This window comes from Netta rufina (assembly GCF_964035555.1).
Source record: "Netta rufina genome assembly, chromosome: 19".
In the NCBI taxonomy this organism is placed as follows: Eukaryota; Metazoa; Chordata; class Aves; order Anseriformes; family Anatidae; genus Netta; species Netta rufina.
Window position 1 is genome coordinate 8842018 of NC_140143.1, and position 19412 is coordinate 8861429.

Sequence of the window (19412 nt, forward strand, 5' to 3'; positions counted from 1 at the left end):
CTGCCTGGAGCTGTTGAAAGACTTTGTGGTCTTCAGAGCCCGGCAGCTCCGGGACCCCTCGTGTAGATCTGGAGGCCAAATCCCAGACAGAAGTAGCCGTTCTCCTTGCCTCCACCCGTGATGGATTACCTGGCCGGCAGAGCGACCAGTGCTGGCCAGAAATCTGCAGTCAGAGGTGGTAAACACGAGAGACAGGGCTGGAACTTGAGCTCTGCGGCTGCCGTGCCAGCTCTGGCACCACGGCAAGGCAAAGGGAACAGTCGAGGCAAAGTCTCTGGCATAAAGATATTTGTAAAGCATCTCCCTTCTGGAAGATGCCAGTGTGAAATATCAGATACAAACAGTTTTATAGCTTCTTGCTGTTGTAGCATAATCCCCGATTCTACAAAATAAAACTGAGATACCATGAAAAGCCCTGAAATGAGGGACCTTCAAGGAAAATGGGAATAGCTGACAATGTCTGAGTTCCCAGGGGGAAACCCAGAGCACAGCCCTGACACTTGGTCAGTTAGATGCTGATCTGGAGCCCTGGGAAGTCACTGGGAAGAGCAGCTCAAATATCAATGGGTGGGGACCAGACGTGGTCAACAAATCCTTGGGAATACACTGACTGCATGAGGCCATGTGTTTGCAGAAGTCACCGTGGCAAGGTCTCAAGCACACACAGCACTGAGTCAGGAGATGCCTCCCTGGGGGCTTGAGCCTTATTCCCACAACACGGCTGATACGGGACAAGATGTGGGTGGCTCATTTACCTCACCAGCTTGGCTCAGTGGCTTATCACACAGCGACAAATACACAGCCCGTGGCTGAAACGTGGAAAATAGGGAAATCTCAGGAAGGCATCCCTGCTGGGGACACCAGCCCCTGCCCTGATCCAGAGGCTGGAGAGCTTGGCTCAGACCCGAGGCAGCCTCAAAGCACGGATCCGGTTCCTCTCCCAGCCACGGGTCCAGAAAGAGTCAGCAGGGGATGGCCTGGCACACCCTGGGCCTTGGACACACCAGGTGCTGTCACGTCTTTTCAAGTGCTGAGATAAGAGGCTATAAAACTCAGGTTGATAGTGATGTCCTGATGCCGGTAAGCCGCAGACTTTGAAGTGTTTGGTGGGGCTGAAATCAACCAAGGGCGTTGCTGGCTCTGGGACATCACAGAGCCTCGCTGCCAGCTGCGGGAGTGGCCCTGCTGGGTGTAAAAACACGCCAACGGCCATCCCTCGATCTCAAAAATTTCCTCCGGAAGGGAAAACGTCACTTTGCTTTGGAAAAGTGCTGCAGTTTGGTTGGATTTTCATTACAGCAACAACAAAAGAAACCTGTCCAGTTGTGCAAAACCAGGGGACGAAGTGGAGCTGCTCCCAGCGGCACAAAAACATCCCACCCCTCCCAGGCCACACGTCTCCCCCTGCTCTTCTTCCTCTCCTCTCAGCCTCCGTCTCTGCCTTGGCACAGTCGACGAAACAGCTCCGGAAAGCTCCTGGGAACCCCTGGGCTGGATCACTCATCCCTGAGCAAGGAGGAGCTTCCCCAGAGAAACCACTGGAGCAACGAGGCTGGGGTACAGGTGGCAGCAGCACAGCGTTGTCCCCGTGTCCCCCCAGCAGCTCGGTGCTGGGAAGGACGAGGCTGCAGCCAGGCGCTGCCCTGGGGTGGATGGGGACAGGGACCGAGGAATGGGAGCAGAAATGCCACAAGCCCATGGCAGGAGGGCAGGCTGGGGACATGGGGATATGAAAACCCAACCCCTATCTGTGTCCCCACCTTCAACCACGCAGCCCCCAAGGCTGGGACGGACACAGCAGCCTTTCCTTGCATTCAGACCCACAAAACAGCAGCAGCTCAGTGCCTTTGGGATGGGGCTGTCGGCTCACTCCCCCTTTGGGGACAGGATCCTCAGGGTGTCCAAGTATCTGAAAATCCCCTCCTCCCTGCTATGCATCCTGAGACACATCGGGACACATCAGTCCTCCGCTCCCACAGCCGGAGGTGTTGGAGCCTGCAGGGACCCAACCCAGCACCAAAGGAGCCCAGGGGACTGGGGACATGGTGCTGGGGACCCCTGGCACCGCCTGTCCTCCCCTGTGGCCACATCCCCCTGTCCTGCCGGGGCTGCAGCAGGACCCCGTGCGATGGAGCAGGGGACGGACGCCTCGCTGGGTGGGAAGCATCTGCAGCAGCACCCACCCATTGTGCCAGGGGAAATCCTGCAGCCTGCTGGGGCGGGCAGGGGCTGGGGACCGCCGATAGCCTCAGCATGGGGCTCAGGCTCCGAGGGAATTATTGGTGATGAAGGCAAAGCCAAGGGGCAGCCGGGTGCCCCCCACAGGGAGCAGCTCTCCCGGGTGCACAGATGGGTGCTGGAATTCACCAGCTCTCCCCAGCCACCACCCCGGGCCGCTCCCTTCGTGGCACACATGGAGGCACCGACCTCAAATAACTTGGAAATGATCAGGATGGACCCCCAGAGAAGCACCAGAAGCCTGACTCACAAATCAAAGCGTTGTTTAAACACCGCAACACGTTTGCCTTTGATTTTGTTTAGTTTCAGCAAAAACTTTTACTTCTCCCTCTCCAGGTGAGCCCCTGCAGCTGGGAGTCTCCACGCACCGAATTTCAGATTCACCAGCTACAAAACACACCAGCGTTTGCAGCTCAGCAAAAAAACAGCCTGACCCCAACTCACGATTGGCCTTTTTCTCTCCAGATCACCCCCTTCCCTTGCTCCAAACAGCTCCATGGGGTTTGCACCCAGTGACCCGTTTTGCAAATAGCCTGTGCCACCCCAGGAGCTGTGCCCCAGGTGCCAGCTCCACGGCACCACAGACTTTTCTCCTGGAAATGGGGCAGGCAGAGGGAGGGAAGGTCATCTTTGTAACCTCTCACAAATTGTCTCCAAAAAGCGATGGCAACAACCTGCTCCCTGCAGGCTCTTTGCTGTCCCGTGCCCTGCGGCGTGGGCACAGCACCTCCAGGCAGCTTCGTTCAACCAAATAAATTGGGAAAGAAAAAGTGCCCTGCACAGCTCTGCAAAGCAAAGCTGCTCAGGCATGAGCATGGCTGTTTCCAGCAAAAAGGCAGAAAGCACATAACTAAACCTGGATGAAAAGGGGAAAACAGGCACACACGCAGCTGAGCCCACCCAGCTCTGCTCCGTGCCTACCTCCCCGTGCAGCAAGCCCTGCACCTTCATTAGCCCCCCGAGTTAATCAACATGGCAAAATTAAAACAAGCCTGACAATACAGAGCGAAGAGGAATTAATTCCACAAACCTCATTAGCGCTGGAGCTGACTCAACGTCCAAATCCTCTGCCACAATCCAAATAACAGGCACCCACACAGCAAGCCAAGAAATTCTTCCGAAGGCAAGGGGAGAGCTCGCTGCTCCGCTGCCACCAGTTGCGCTCCAGGCTTGGCCCTTTCTTTCTTTTCTTTTCTTTCTTTCTTTTTTTTTTTTTTTTTTTTTTCTTTTTAATTCCCTCCTCTCTATTTTCTGTCCCCTTTCTCTTTCCGGTTAAACGTCAACTTCCAGTCCCGCGGGGAGGGCAGGCAGCCGGCGGGCTGACATACCTCTGCTGGGATTCCCGTGCCCCCCCAGCTGAAAAATTGGCTCCGTTCTCCCCTCGCTGCTGCCCTTTGGTCCCGGGGGTGCTCGCAGAGAGGCTGGGGAGGGGGGAGCGGAGGTGGGAGCCGCGCTAGTGAGATCCGTGCCCAGGTGAGGACGAGCTTTATCCCAGCTGGGGCGGGAGGGGGGCCGTGACTCAGTGGTTGGCATTCCTCCGCGTCTCGCACACCTGTACGGGCAGGCACAGCCTGTGCAGCCGCCCCGGACCCTCCCTCCCGTGCACACCAGCACCATCCTGCAGGAAAAGGGCTGAGCAGGCAGCGGGCAGGGAGCCTGGCCGCACCGCCAGCCCCAGGGAAGGCTTTTTCTGTCCCACAGCTGCCTTTTCGTTTAGGGGCTGGGGTCTGTCGGGGCTTGGAGCCCATCTGTGCAGCAGCCCCGCGTGGTGCTGAGCGCACGGGAGCAGAGCAGAGGCTCTGTGCTAGCTCCCTGATCACCCTGCAAGCTGCGTCCCATTTGACTTCACTACCAACAATAGCAAAAGACAGGCAAAAAAAAGCCGATCGCAGTCATAAATTTGATGTTTCCTGTCTGTCTTGGAGTTTAAAAGTATTATCGGGGTGCTTTGGGCCTCTCATTTTTAACACAGCATCGCGGTGGCTGCTGGTTGACTCCACAACGACGGTGACTGAGCATCGAATGAAATGAAAGCAAGGAACCGGATTCCTTTCACTGCAAGAAATATGAAGCTTGAGTAAATATGAGCAAATGGATTAGTCCCCAGGAAAAAGGAGGATGTGCTCGTTCCATGAAAAATCACAGCAAACAGGAAACGGGAAGGGGGGCAACCGAGGGTGGCACAGGCAGCGTCACTCTGCTATTGCCCGGTTTCTGAGCGCTCAGCTTTGCAATCTCACCATTAATCTCGCCCTTTTGGAGATGCCATTTCCCAGATTAAAACAAATAAATCTGCAGATTAAGGGTTTTCCTTTCGCTTGCTTTGTTTTGAACCACAACAAACATTCGCTGCAACACCACAGCTGGGGCTCTGATGCTTCAGACATGGAAGCAGCCGATGGCAGGGGGCAGATCAGGCCCGGTGGGGCTGGGGGAGTCCCGGGAGCAGCAGCAGCACAGGTTTATGCTGTTGCATGTAGATGAAAGCTGGGTTTGGTTCCTGAGGCTGGAGGGCAGCAAGATGTGTCTGCTCACAGCCCCTGGCTCTCTGCTCCCGTCCACCAGCTGTGCCCAGCTCCTGGCAGCCTCTGCAGTTCTCCTCCCTTTGTGCTACAGTAAACTGTGCTGCCAGGCACTAGAGGTAAAACGTGCAATTGTTTTATCTGACCGGCCTCCTTCTGCACCCAAGGTGGAGGATGCTCACGCTGGCTCCTGGAAGGAGTCTCTGGAGTCACCGACAGCCATCCTTACAGCTCCCACTGGATTATTGCTCTCCCTGCTGGGGCTACCAGTCCAAGTGCCAATTGCTGATAACTACAAGTGATTTTGGGGTTAATTCTCTCGTACAGAACATTTCTTCTCCCTGTCCTGCTACCACAGTGCACCCAGAGGCAGCTCTGGGGCCTTCTCCAGATCCACTGAGCAGTTACATCCAACATCCTACTGCTGAAACACGGGCACTCCTTTTCTGAATTCTGTACACATACACACGTACACTGTTAAAAGAAAAACAGACTTTTTTTGATTGCAATACTATCCTGTTCACTGTATTGGCAATATCCTTTAGACTATCTGGCAATCTAAGGAATGCTTAATAGCATTATTAGCATGCACATAATTTATTACACTAAAGTAGGCTTAATATAATTATCTAGGTAATTAAAAGCACAGGATGAAACCCTCCCGGGTGCTCTTCCTCAGCCTTTTCCCTAGGACAGCCTTCACCGTGCGTGTCCTTTGCTGTGCAATGGATGCCCCCTGCCATAAACACACACATAAAGGGAAATCTCTGTGCTGGGCACCAGACACACGTTTGTCCCTGGGATGTACGGGCAGCAAGAGATAAGAGAGCTGCCACAACACAAGAAGTAAAGGATCCAGGACAAAATTTCAGCATGCAACAATGGCAACATCCACCCAGAGAAAGCGGGACCCTCCACTCTGGCTTCTCATCCAGCAGCCCAAGACTGAAAACACCCCGAGGTTACGTTTGAAAGATTCCCTGGGATTTCTCCTTTTCTCCCAGTTTGTGTTGGCCAGCACTGTGTAAGACAGCGATGCGTGGGTGAGGCGCTGTAAGGAGCCAGCCAGCACAAACCAGGAGCGAAGAGGGACGGTCACCTTTGGTCACGTTACACCAGGACTGCAACAGGCCGCGTGGCGAGGAGGGGTTGGAAGCAGCAGCGACCACCTCGTAACAACGCTCTGACAGGCAGGCCCATGGCTTTGTTTGCTTCCTAACACCAGCTCACACGAACATGGCAGAGGACAGACAGACAGACGCCTTTCTACGTGAAAAGGCAAAGCCTTTTCTTGTGAGATCCTGATGCTTGGCTGTTTACTGGCAACCGAAGGCACAAGCCCAGCCCCAGCCAAAGACTGGCTTCAAATAAACAAAGGCTGAAATGTTGGAGCCGCCAGTGTCCATGGCGCTCGCCTGGAACAAAAGGAAGGAAGCTGAATATAAACGCTGAGAGGAACAGAGGTGCACGACAAGGCTAAGAGGTGGGAAACTGTGCTGCAAAATTGATGCCTAAACACCCGAGGCTGGTGTAAACACTCACCAAAAGGAGAGGAGACTCCGGTGGCTCTTGCTTCTCAACAGCAATGTGTTTATTTTACTGTTAGAGAGAGCCCTGCTGAAAAACAGCTCTCTCTGAAGGTCTGAAGGTCAGAGCCCCGTGCTCTCCTGGATTCACTTCTTTGTGGGACTGAGCAGCCCATGCTCCTTTGGGAGCTGCCTGGGCACACTGCAAAGGCCCTCTATTCGAGGGGGCTTTGCAGAAAACTACCTGTGTGTGTGTGTCTGTGTGTGTCTGTGTGTGTTGTTTTTTTCCCTCTCCCCTGCACCGATGCAGATCTGGAAAGGAGCTCGTGCAGGTGGCGGCTGGCTGGGCGCCTGCTGAAGCCTTCACCTCCGCGCTGCTCGCACCAACTGGATCCTCGGCAAAGCCCTGGCATAGCCCAAAGCCTCGGTAAGAACTTTTTTTTTTTTTAAAGCCTCAGTAAATAACTCTCTTAAAACAGACAGCGCAGTAGCAGTCCAACTAAAACATAGCTTCAGGTGCTCACATTTCAGTTTGAGGTGGGGCTGGCAAGGGCTGCCCCTCCCCACCTGCTCCTTCAGTCAGCACCAAGCCAGACGCAAACCAAAGCAAATCCTTCACAAAAAGCCCTCCCCACAACAGCATCAAAGGAGGATGGGTCTTTAAATCACAATAAGCAAAGAGGAAAGAAAATCAACACCTCAGGGCATGGAGGTGGGAGAAAAGGCTTCAGAAGGGAGGGTGAAAGCAGAGCCAAGCCTGCCAAGAAGGACTTGGCCACGGAGCTCTCCTCCCTCCTCAGAGCAGCCCGGGACGGCGGGCAGACACCAGCGTGGAGTTTCAGCTAAGAAACCCACTCAGGTTGGGAAATACCTGTGCTTAAAGGCGGTAAGCAGAAGACCTGTGGTTTTCTAGGAGCATTAGCCTTTAGTTCTCAGCGGAGTAATGAGAGTGGGACCGGTTTTAGTCTCCTGGGTACGATTAGGCTCCTCTGGGGAGAAGCAGCAAGACTTTCAGTAGCTGGAAGTGCAGCCTGAGCAATAATTATTGAAGCAGCATAAAGAATCTTTTAGCCATTTACATTGTAAGTTTGCTTTAGTGGAGCACAGACACGGCTCAAAGCTATTTAAAACACTTGCATTTAAACACCCCAGCACTCTTCAGCCCTCTGGAGATCAGCAGCAGTGACACAGCCACTTTGGTGTTTGGTATGAGCACAAACAGATTTATAACAAGCAAGTTAGTTGAAGCTCCTGTTTTAGGACTTACGACAGTGGCTGTCAGAGGCCAGGAAAGAGGAGGGTTTTTGTCAGGACATTACTTCTGCACACCTGAAGCTCCCTTCACCTTTTTCATGGACTGGCTGACCACAGCTGAGCGCAAGCTACCAACCTGTATGTCCTACCCACAGAAATAGCAGAGGTTTTTTTTTCCTAGAACTGTGTCTTCCAAACTGTGTCTGTATATTACTTCCGATAGTAGCACGCAGGATAAACAAGAGCAAGGAGCTATTGTACGAGCTGGAAGGTTGTTACACAATGGTTGGCATTTCTACCTCAGCTTTTTGGAAAGGAGAGAGGAGGGAAAAAAAAAAAAAAGAAAAAAAAAGAAAAAAAATAGAAGCCATTCATGCTTCAAGTTAGCTTTCTCTACTGCAGATAACAAACACTCAGTCATGAGATGGAGCTGGCAGATGCCCCGTACTGCCAGGTCTCTTGCAGAGCCGGGTACTTGAGGAGTTTGAAAACTGTTGCTCCAGGTGCCTCCCTGCCACCTCTGTGCAGCTTGCCTCAGCACTACCCAGGAGCCAGGTTTAGGAAGTCTCTTCCTTAACCTCTTCGGGAATATCAAGCCCTACTGATGAGCAGTTGTAGGGCATTGTCAGCCCCTGCCTGCCTCGGCAAGGTGGGAGTGAAACGAGCAGCTCTGACCACAAAGCACACAAAGAAAGCCAGAAGTCTGGAACAGAGCAAGAAGGAAGAGGGTGCATGGAAAGAGGAAGGGTGGGGTGCCAGGATGTCAGATATGAATAAGATACTTGCACTTAAACAATGTTCAGTAGCTTCTGTAGTTAAATGATTCATCCCCCCAAACACTTCAGCATTTGCCTTGTGTCAGGTGCCAAGAAAGAGGCTGGAGCCCAGCTTCAAATTCACAGCAGCTGGCAACGCTTTTCTCTCAAGTCCTTCTCCTCCTGCAAACTTATTCCCTGGGTGCATGTGGAGCTGCATGCTGGTACCTGGTAGCGGCTTTCAGAAAGAAATTCGCACACTTTCCCCAGCTACTTTTCGTGATACAATACAGCATGCAGAGATACAAGTGCTGACATGTTTAACTCGGTGAATAATATTTCCCTGTAATCAGGCTAAGTCATCTAGCACAGTTACTTCAGGTTAGGATCAAAAGAATGACTTTTACTGCATTATCAGTCACATTCTGTTGTTTACTTGCAAGGAATACAGTTTTTCCAAGTTACTAATGAAATTGAGAAAGCAAGTGAGAAAGCAAGCAAGGAAAAAAATCAGGAACAAGTTTCACATCACAGCAGTGTAAGCAGTCTAAAAAAGATTGCATCTGCAGGGTTTTGTGCATTTTTTTTTTTATTTTTTTTTTTGTCTGTCAGGAAACAGCAACCACTTCTGATCCAACATTACAAGGACCTGTAAGGCATTAGACAAAGGATAACCAGTTGTTATAGAAAAAGTCTTTTCCATTAAAGCTTACATTCATGTTTAGGCTTAATCTGCAAGGTCAGGTACCTCAATGTAGTCTGACTCTCCAACGTTGTGTTTACCACCAGATAGTTATTAAACAGAGAATGGATGCACAAGAGTGGCCGGTACCTCTGGTACTAGGCTGCACTTCGGGTATGGGAACATGGGAACACACCCCAGCAAGGTATTTAATCTCACCCAGCTTCAGACAGACTTGCTCATGGTATACAAGGACATTCATTAGAGGAGTGTTTGTTGTTGTAGAAGCCCAGACACACCTCCCACTGCTATTCATAGGATTAAACTAATTGCAGTGATCATTCTGCTGCCCAGTTTGCCATTAATCTATAGGCTAAAAAAACTGCAGCAGCTGGGGCCCTTTTTTTTTTTTTTTTTTTTTTTTACTGCTGTATCTTCATCCACATACTGATCAGCAAAACTTTAAAATGTTTAAACCATACAGGTTTTAAATAGGCTGGAATTGTACAAGACATTCTAGACAGAAGACTTTACAGGGCTGCAAAGCTATCTAATGGCTTGGATTTCCCACCAAAAATAAATCCTTGGCCTTTAAAAGAAACACCCCAAAACTGTGAACTCTCCTCAAGACAAAGGAAGAAACACCTTCAACACTTGAGGTGGAAATTGCCAGCTTCTGTAGAGTACTCTAAGTCCCAAAAGAGAAGACTCTTATTTATCTTCCTGAAGTCTCCATAGATGCAAGATTTAAATCAGAAGTGACATAAGGTATATAAAAACCCGAAAAAGCAACATCAAATTCTAAGAACCTCACACTTTCACTGATCTAGCAATCGTATCTTCTATCACTGCTTATGCATTAGGAAAAACAAACACAAAACAACCAGGCTTTAAGTAGGAGTTTTACTTAAAAAAAAAAAAAAAAAAAAAAAAACAGAAAACAGTAAAACTATCAAATCTGAAAAATCACAGTGTAAGAATTAAAGACTATTTAAATAACATGGAGAGACCACTGCAAAGGAAAGAAATCTGCAGCAGCAGCTTTTTCTCTGAAGAAGCAGAACCATTCAAATTATCTATCCCACTTACCTCAGAACAGCAAGCAAAATGCTTCATTTGCTGCTGAGCTCCTCTTTAGGAGGCTGGCCTCTGTAGATGGAAGTTTTACAGAAAAGCACAGCTGCTAGTACTTGAAGGTAAGTTCAACTTTAAGGTACTGGAGCAGATGTGAAAAAATACCATTAAGAACAGCTGAGTTACCAGCTATTTCAGGACATCCTCTATAACAAAAGTATCTCCAATCAAAATAATTTTAATGCCCCATTTTTTTCCTTCAGTGTTTGATATTTCAAAAACAAACGAACAGTAATGTGACTCCACTCCATCTCTCATGGAACCATGACATACTTGCCTAATGCTATCTGTAACCTAAGGTGTAACAAATGGATAATTTATTCTCCATCACCGAGATGAGAAATGCAGACACACGTAAGACACCAGTTTTTAAAGACTTTCCATTTTTATAATAACTTTTTGCAACACAAGTAAGAAGATTTATACAATAAAAATTTCAACTGAAAAATACTTTTTCACAACAGTGGAGCAAGCAGTGCCATGTGTGCACTTCAGGGTACAACACTACTACAAAGACAAGATCACAGTCAAGTTCAAGTTCAGATACTCTCTGATTATCTGCTGTCCGATCTCACTCCATGGCAATGGAACGGTTTTCTGCACAGGTCTTTACAAATGAGCTCACAAATCAAACCTCTACAGCTTACGGCTTCTGCATAGAAATCTCCATCCTGGATGGATGGTGTCATGACAATTTCATTAGTTACCTCAATATTTCAGCTATTTAACACATGATCACTAAGATCTACACAGATATGCACATAGGTACAGATAGATGTCAGTACTATAACAAGGAGTGAGCCTACATTCACAGATGTAGACTGATCCTTAAGTCTCTGCTACACATTTGAAGATGGACACTGACCAATTGTCTCTGCTCTACTTCCCTTGAAACTGAATTAGTGCACATGAGGGAGGTACGTTTTACAAGCAGCAGCCTTTGAGGATGACCTGGAATACACAAGGGTAATCTGATATTCCATCACCACTCTTTTTTTTTTTTTTTTTTTACACCAGACTCTCAAGTAGGGTAAGAACCTAATGCAGTAATTTAATAAGCTAACTTTTACAAGCTGACTTTACATACAACCTTCCTCCAAGCACAACACACAGACTGGTTCTTCCCGCAGCAAGAAAAGACAGAGGCATTTTCGGCAGAGGTCCATTCCTGTGGGCACACAGCTGGCATGCCTGCTCCTGCCCCCATTCTTTCAAATGGGAACTGTGGTCTGTTTCAAAGAATCTTGTCATCTTTTACCAAAGGCGAAAGCTACCCCTCCCTTTCGAGAACAATAGCTTCAATGACAATCAGTCCAAAAATCCAGGCCCGGCATGCTAGTCACTGCTTTGCCTTTTTCACAATGGTGCCAACAGCTGATATGACCGTAGTTTTGGATCCACTCGCACTGGTTGTCACTGTGACAACGCCTGGCAGCGTTGCAGTAGTGGTGAGGATGGTGGGCTGAGCTATCGTTGTTACAGGGATGGCTGAGTCCCACTTGCTCTTCCTCTTCTGTGCATCTGTGAGTTGGATCAAGCAAACAAGGATTAGCACTGTGTTAAAAGGTCACACCAATCCTGTTGTAACAGCCTGTCTTGTCAACTCTTAAAGCAGCACTGCTTCACTCGACAGCTTTCCCTCACATTAATGTCAGCATACACTGCCAGTAAGTGTTGTGGAGGAAAGGTGACTTTATACCTCAAGGGTCAAAGTAAAACTGTACACATGAACTCCAGCAAAATGGGAGACAGTTGACTCTGACAGTAAAGACATCAGCAGATTTCTTGACCCACTAATAAACCTCTTCACCATCTAACCCATCCCCAGGCTTTCACTGCAGAAGGACAGTCATGATATAGGGGCTAGAGGAAAGCTAGTCCGTTAATCCCTGGAAGAAATACTGTCTTGTATTATATACGCAGTCAACAAGTAAGTTTCAGGGTTCCCAGGAAGCATTAACCCCAGCCCTACTACAGCTTAATAGGTACAGTTACAACTTGTCTTTACCTCCCACCGTGGTACTGGCTGTTGTAGTTGTTGTAGAGGCAGCACTTGTTGTTGTGCCCTTCTTAGTGCCAGTCACAAACTCAATCTGGGAAGGGAGACAAAAAAATAAGAAATTGGAAAAGATGAAAGTGAAATGTTAATATATTATAGTTTTTTTTTTTTTTTTTTTTTTTTAAAACAAACAACAGAAACAAAAAACACCTCTCTGTTTTTAAAGACCAGCTCTAGTGCCACATGAAACACTGGTCTCAGAGCTGACTGCCATGCAGGAAGTAAGACACAGTCCTGAGGTCAAAGCGTGAAGTCATGATGGTTGAGGATCCCTGTGTCCCAGATCTTAAGTCAGGTATGACAACATTTGTTAACTGGCACAAGCAGAGAAATCTGACAACTCAGAAAGGAGAGATCCTGGTATTACAGTATGTATATTTATAGGCAGAAATCCCTGTGCTTTTTTCTTTAAGAAATGTGCAGAACAAGCCCCTACCTGCATGATTTACTGTAACTGCATCATAGCAGGAAACCTAGCAACAAGACCTACAACAGCATGCAAGCTCATATTTTCAAAACTGCAGATATGGGCAAGGAAAGAATCAGATACCTGGGTTGCTGTGCAAAAAAAAAAACAAGTAGCAAGATACAGCACGCACTGCAAGAAAAAAATACCTTCACATACTGAATATTGGAGGAGTGTTCTGCAAGGTTAGAAGGCAGTCTCTGACTTTAGACAGTTCTCTAATGCCAGCCACTAGCTAAAAAGGCAACACCACTCTGGGACAGGAATAAAAAGCTCCTCTGTGTTCTTTTTTTGGGGAGATACAGAACAACGTACATCTTGTGACAAGCCCAGACGCTCCCAGTTAAAGTTAAAATATGCTCAACGTTTCTGGAAATTAGAAGCAAGAAGGCAATATCAAAGAGAAAAGAAAGTAAATATTGTCTCACAGTGAGATATGGCGAAGAAATCAAGCTATGCTAGGCTATGTCACCAAGCAAAATGTCATAGATTAAGACAAAAAAGCTGTACTTTAAGCAGTATCTTGCCTGTATCTGGCTTACTGCATACCATTTTATGAGCTCTGGCTTAAAAATACTGACAAAACAGCAGCAAAAACAAGGGGATAAACAGCCTAGATAAATGGACCTATAAGGAAGGGCAAACAACTTTATTTGTTCAGTGGAGGAAAAAAAAAGACATGTGAGAAGAACAAACTAGGGAAAATGGGAATTATTAGTACAGAATGTAGTTCACAAAAATAACAGCAAAGGAACAAAATTAAATTTAGCAGGGAAACAAAAAAAAAATCCCTGCATCTCAGTCCTCTTTTGATTTTGCATAGCTACCTTTGTGCGCTCCTTCTTGGCCTTCTCCAATTTGTCCATCTCAATCTTCTGGGCTTTTGCTGAGAAAGAACAGAAGTTACAAGAAGCACTGGAAATGGTAAAAAGCCGTAACTATCTTGCTCACACACTTCCCATCACAAGCAATCAAAAACTTCAAACTGTGTACAAAAAAAGCATTATTGCATTAAATTAATGATTTAAGATGAAAACATTGAAGAACCAATTTCAATGAAAGGGCTTTCCAGACTGATGAAGCATCAATAACATTGAGGCACATCCAACCGGAATGATGTAGTTAAAAAGCAGCATGTGATACTTTTCATTTATAAAGAAGGTAAAGACTCCAGTGCAGTTAATTAACTACAAAACACAAAGAACTAAGTTAGGACAGGAGAAAAAAAATGGAATTACCTAGTGCCTCATAATACGAATCCTCTGACCAGCCATGAGGATCGAACATATCCTAAAGATGAAAAAAAAATCATATTAGGTCTATTTCCACATATATGCAAGCTCCAGCTCAAAATATTATATATGTTGCTATTCACTGATGATGTTCATTACTGATTATTTCTTGTATGACAGTGACACAAAGATTACTTCAGATTTTCTTTTATGGGTGGATGTACTGTTGTAAAAGAATAAACAGCATTGAAATTAAAAGGATGCTGGGATAAGATACACATTCTTATGCTGTTCAGCTTCTATTCCCCCCAGGAGTACACACTTCAGCAATTTTCATTCACTAAAATGAAGTTGGAGACACTGAGGCTCAATACCACGTGAAAACGTTCACTTCAGTGTAGAGAATCAGACAAAAGTTCCTTACAGGGCCTCTAAACAAAAGGGGTAAAGAAAACCAGATATAAGAGCTTACAGCCCTGTATCATCTTTCACCTTGACAGACAATATTACTGCACCTCACCTTTGGATAATTTGTACCAAGTTCATCAATAGAACAGAACTGGATCAGCTTTTCATAGATGCTGCAAAGGAAAGACCAGAAATTACTTAAAAGCTCGCTCATTCTTCTAAACTGAAGTGCTTCAGATTTGTTAGTAAAAAGAAATTGTCACCTCTTCACACTAAGAGTAAAATCAGCACCTGTGCTGCTGTGCTTGCTGTGATGGATGTGGCATGCCATTAACCACATTATTTCCCATTTCTTTCCAGTCCATCTCCCAGCTCCCACAGCAGACACATTTTCTAAAATATTTCATCCAAAGCCTGTATGTTTACATACCTAACTGCTATGCTAACCTAGGTGCTGCTTCATAGAGCACCAAAGAAGAGTTTTAAGAGTTTTACCATTTCAGTTACTGTCAAATTATGCCTTTCTCAATTTTGTAAGCAAAAGCAACTTACAAAAGTCCTGCAACTGCTCCAAGCAAGAAGAAAATTCTTGAATTTTGCTGTGTGGTGCTTTGGCCTCACAGGAAAAGATGGCAGCTCACCTGGGGTTGCGGAATTCCTTCTTCCTTTGGATGATGTAGTTCATATCCATGCCCTCTTTTATTTTCCTCTCATACAGCTTTTGAATTTTATCCTAAGGGAGCAAGATTACAGGGTGAGACAATACAAAAAGGATGAGTGTTCCAGCTGACTATCAAAGCATACATGTGGAAACAAGACAACTGAACCAGTGACCTCGCACTGAGCAAGGATTCCACCTCTACCCTAAGGCCAGGCAGATCGGTTAGTACAGACACTTCCTGCTTTAAGGTCTGACAGCATCTTCTCCATGAACCACCCGCGTGGGTACAGCAATTGATCTTTGCACTTTCTGAAGGCTCCAGTGATTAAAGATTTGCATTTGAGACAGAAGATTTGCATTTGAGGCAGCAGTATACGCTCCTTGCCCTCAGAAGGGGAGCAGAAGGCAGCTCCAGCAGGGACACGTGAATTCCAGGAGGGTTCTCCCTCAACATACAGTGACCTCCCTTCAGTCTGCCACGCACCTGAAGACTAGCTGCTGGGCTGCAGTGGGCAGAAGTCAAGGCTCATGGCCATGCCTGGGTGACAGATGGGCCACATTCTGCTGGAGAACTAAAACTAAGCCAGCCCACTGGACAACAAGATCAGCAGGTACTGCTGGTGGTGAATGCCAGCAACCAAACACTCTTAGGAACGATCCACTTTAAATTTCTCCTGAGAACATTTTTGTGAAGCGACAAGTCCCTAAGATATGAAAGATATCTCAGCTGACTCAGGTGGGAACAAGCAGTCTACCTACCGAGAAGGCTGAACAATTTAAAGGTAACCATGATTATTTTTCCCTCCTCCTTCAGCAAGGTAGAAGGCCTTAGGCGTATTTTTTACTCTGGTGATGCCGAAGTGGAAACTTTTGGATGGAACACATACTTTAGCAGGATTCACAGAAGACCAAAGGCTAGGACTTCAATCTTTCAAGATGCCAGAGGTGAGTCAGTTTTCCTGTGTTGCTTCCACATAAGTCACTTGTCTCCCACTGTATGGGTAGTCAACTCAAATACAAAACTATTTTCCAAGGGTTCACTGACATCTGAATAAAAAGTACTTACCTAATATTTCATCAACTTTTTTTTAAAAAAAAAAAAAAAAAAAAAGCTTTGCAAGATAGTTTTCATGAGGTCCTCACAAAATTAGCAACAGTCTTCACATGCAATATAAACACCATTAAGTTTGAAGGAACAACTACAAAAAGGAGGTTAATTTGGGGAGTTGAAGCGATTGATTAAACGTCCCCTTTTGTGACCTGTTCACATTCATAATGCCCATAGATGGGGAACTACTGGGTCACCTTATAACAAGGAATATTCCTCTTGGCCAAGATACTGTTTATTAGACAAATAGCTAACAGAATAAAACAGTGTATCAACAGTAAAAGCCTAGAATGTTTTGAATCTGAAGAACAATCCCATCTCCTTGCTCAAAGTGCTCTAAGATGTGGTTTGACCCGCTAACAGAGGACAGCTTCTCTCCTTTGATTTAACACAGTGAACTGCTGTCAAAGGGGAATAGAATCTGCTTTATGCTGCCTAATCTCTCAAGCTCTGTGCATTCCTCAGATCTAACACACTAATTCTCTGATGTCAGAACAACAGAACCCTCCTACAGCATAAAAGGGCGAATGGGTGTGCCCAGGTACAATAAGCGGAGGAGAAGAAAGTGTGGCATGGTGATTCAGAATGACTCAACATCCAGATCACATTAGTACCTTACTTTATAGAGCACTCTAGAAGTGATTCTTTACTTGTACTTTTACTAGGCAGATAACTGCAGTTACTGCAGTAATAACTACTCAAGTGAATGGTAGAAAACAGCAGCCACTGCTCTTTCATTTGTCCTCCAGCAGGGATGGGAAAACAGAGCAGAAGGTGCTCCTCCACTTCTCCTGGGAATAAATGTTGTTATACATAGAAGCCTACAGAATTCCTCTCAGACCAGAAGTCAAAGTCTGCCAATGGAAGGTAGCTTCAGCTCTTTTCTTCTGCTCTACAGCTGATGACATTCCTCAATATTCACTTAAGAGGCAGCGCTGGCAAACAGCCCCATAGCAGCTCACAGTTTGGCCAGGTGTTCAATAGCATGCCATCAACAAATGCTCACACCAACTCCTCTGTGCACGCTGCAAGCTGGGTACATGAAATATTCCAAATGGACACGATATCATTCCTGTTCCAACTCAGAGCCAGAGCCTCAGTTAGTAATGTTGCAAGTCACAGATTTGTATGAATCAAGTCCTTAACACCATTTATTTTTTGTAAATTAACATCCAATTGATGAAAAATAGTCTTACATCACAAGGCAGAGCAGAGACGATCATGGAAGCAGACTGTGACAAAGTTCTAGACTGATTAAAAGTTGGTTATTGCAATTATTTGGGCGTGTACCAGTGAAAACATGCATTTGTTTTTTTTTTTGCTGCCTCTAGGTTACTAGCATTCCCTCTAAATGTTTATCATCTAGTGAGATGTAGGTGGAGAAGGAATCTTATCAATGCTGCCTCAACTATTCCAGTTAGGGGATTCTCAGACCCATGTAGAAAAACAATCATTTGTTCTCTCCTACAGAGCTGAATTTGCTGAGGTAAGAGGATAGCAGCCTTCACAGTAAACATTGCTTTTGTATCACTGGTGGGGCTGAGAGCCATTTTAAAGTATAACAGGCGCACACAGACTGTGGAAAACAGTTTTAAGTTAATTTGGGATTCCTAAACTAGAATTCCTGTAAAATTTAAAGCATAAATAGCGTACACAAACTCAGTGTTTTAGAAATTCAGCTTTAATGCTGGGTTTTTGACTTGTGGAAGGACACTAGGAGTTCCCAAATATCCCCCTCGCTACTGAAATAGAAGCCTTTTAAGAAAATAATGGAAGAGAGGCCTTATACCAACCTGCAAGTGGTTAGAACATCTGCCAGGAGGCTCGGGAGGGATTTTGATTTCATCTGGAGACATGTTCCGCACTCTCTCTGAAAAAGAAGCTGTGGAGAGCAAACCAGGAATGAGTTTTGGCAACAGCGAAGGATATTTAAGCAATGTAATCGTTTTATGCCCTTGCTGGTATGACTCCATCAGTTAGATACAGCGTGTAAAGGCAACAGGAATGATGTTAACTGGTACTCATGTCATTTTCAAGGTGCTGAGCAGCAACCAACTAACCTAAAGGTTAGGTCATTGGCAAAATGATGGGATGCTTGCTTTATTACTGTTTACCTTCTACTGTGGCTGTGTCTCAACCAGGCTTAGTTCTATTTTAAGGTGTCTCTTTACTCCAGAGGGGAGCTGGGATATACAAGAACAGCCCCTACTCTAGCTACAATTGTTGAGATCCTCAAAGGCAAAGGATCTGCAGAGGAAAGTATGCTTGGGGAATTTTCCTCTATCACCCTGCATTGTGCACAACATAACAAGCTCTTCACTACACTACAGGTCTTCCATATGCACTTTAAAGTCATGTTCTGAGCACCTCAGAGAACCTGGAGCATGATGAAACTGGTGAAAGGACACTTGGAGAGAAACAGACTGTGCCTGTGGAGGATCATGGGGTCGATCTAGAGCAGCCCAGCTCATGGCCATTTTCTGGGAGACAATCAATCAGTTTGGACCTCAATTCTTGTAAGACATACAACACAAACCAAAATGGTTCAAAGTGAACAACCCTCTCCAAAACTGCCAGCAGTTAACCACAAGACACTAAATGCCATCCTTAAGTTAATATTTCCTTAACAGGCACTTTGATCTTTGCTTACAGTCAGACTATTACTAGAAAGAACAACTAGTTCTGCAGCACTGAGGACAGACCAGTACAGACTGCCAGCTTGCTACAGCTGTTTGTGTTGGGATATACTATTACAGTACCTGATTGCTCTGTGAAGATGAGTTCACAAAAATATCAGCAAGAGAAACAGCCACATGTCCCCCTAATTTCCCTGGAGGTCTTTAAAGACACTTAGATGTAGAGCTTAGTGATATGGTTTTGTGGAGGACTTGTTAGTGTTAGGTCAGGAGGTTGGACTAGGTGATCTTGGAGGTCTCTTCCAACCTGAAAGAACCCATGATTCTATTGCTTTCTTTGCCACTCAGTTATGAGAAACCCAGGCAGTTTTGTAGCTAACTCTTGGAGCAGAGTTCTGTGTCACATTTAAGCAGCTGGGCTTGTTTTCAATCGTAATTTGTACAGAGAACACATTCCAGAGTCGCAGTCTGTATTGGAAAAAAAAGACCTGACACCAGCACAAAAGTTGTATCGAGCAAGCCACTCACATTTGCGGCTCTCCAATTATACATTTGGGAACAAAAGCTGCTTGAACTGCAGTTCCAGCACACTCGAGTCTGGCTCCTTTGACTAAAGCCCAGAAGTACCCAAAGGGCAGACACTGGCATTTGAACACAGCAGCTCTTCTGCCTTCCAGCACAGCCCATCAGATAGCTGAGGTTACAGATAACCAACACTACACATGTTCAGT

At 46.1% G+C, this 19412-nt stretch overlaps 1 protein-coding gene across 1 annotated transcript in view; it reads right to left on the reverse strand.

The window, feature by feature from the left end:
* Positions 1-10267: 10267 nt before the first annotated feature.
* Positions 10268-19412, reverse strand: part of SAP30BP (SAP30 binding protein) — a 32044-nt gene continuing 22899 nt past the window's right edge. Inside the window, exons 5-11 of the mRNA XM_084298229.1 lie at positions 17839-17927; positions 14918-15009; positions 14389-14449; positions 13875-13926; positions 13464-13522; positions 12120-12204; positions 10268-11632 (exon numbers count right to left, since the gene is read on the reverse strand). Of these exons, the coding sequence (XP_084154355.1) occupies positions 11451-11632; positions 12120-12204; positions 13464-13522; positions 13875-13926; positions 14389-14449; positions 14918-15009; positions 17839-17927 (620 nt within the window). The 3' untranslated portion in view covers positions 10268-11450. The remainder of the gene's footprint in view (positions 11633-12119; positions 12205-13463; positions 13523-13874; positions 13927-14388; positions 14450-14917; positions 15010-17838; positions 17928-19412) is intronic.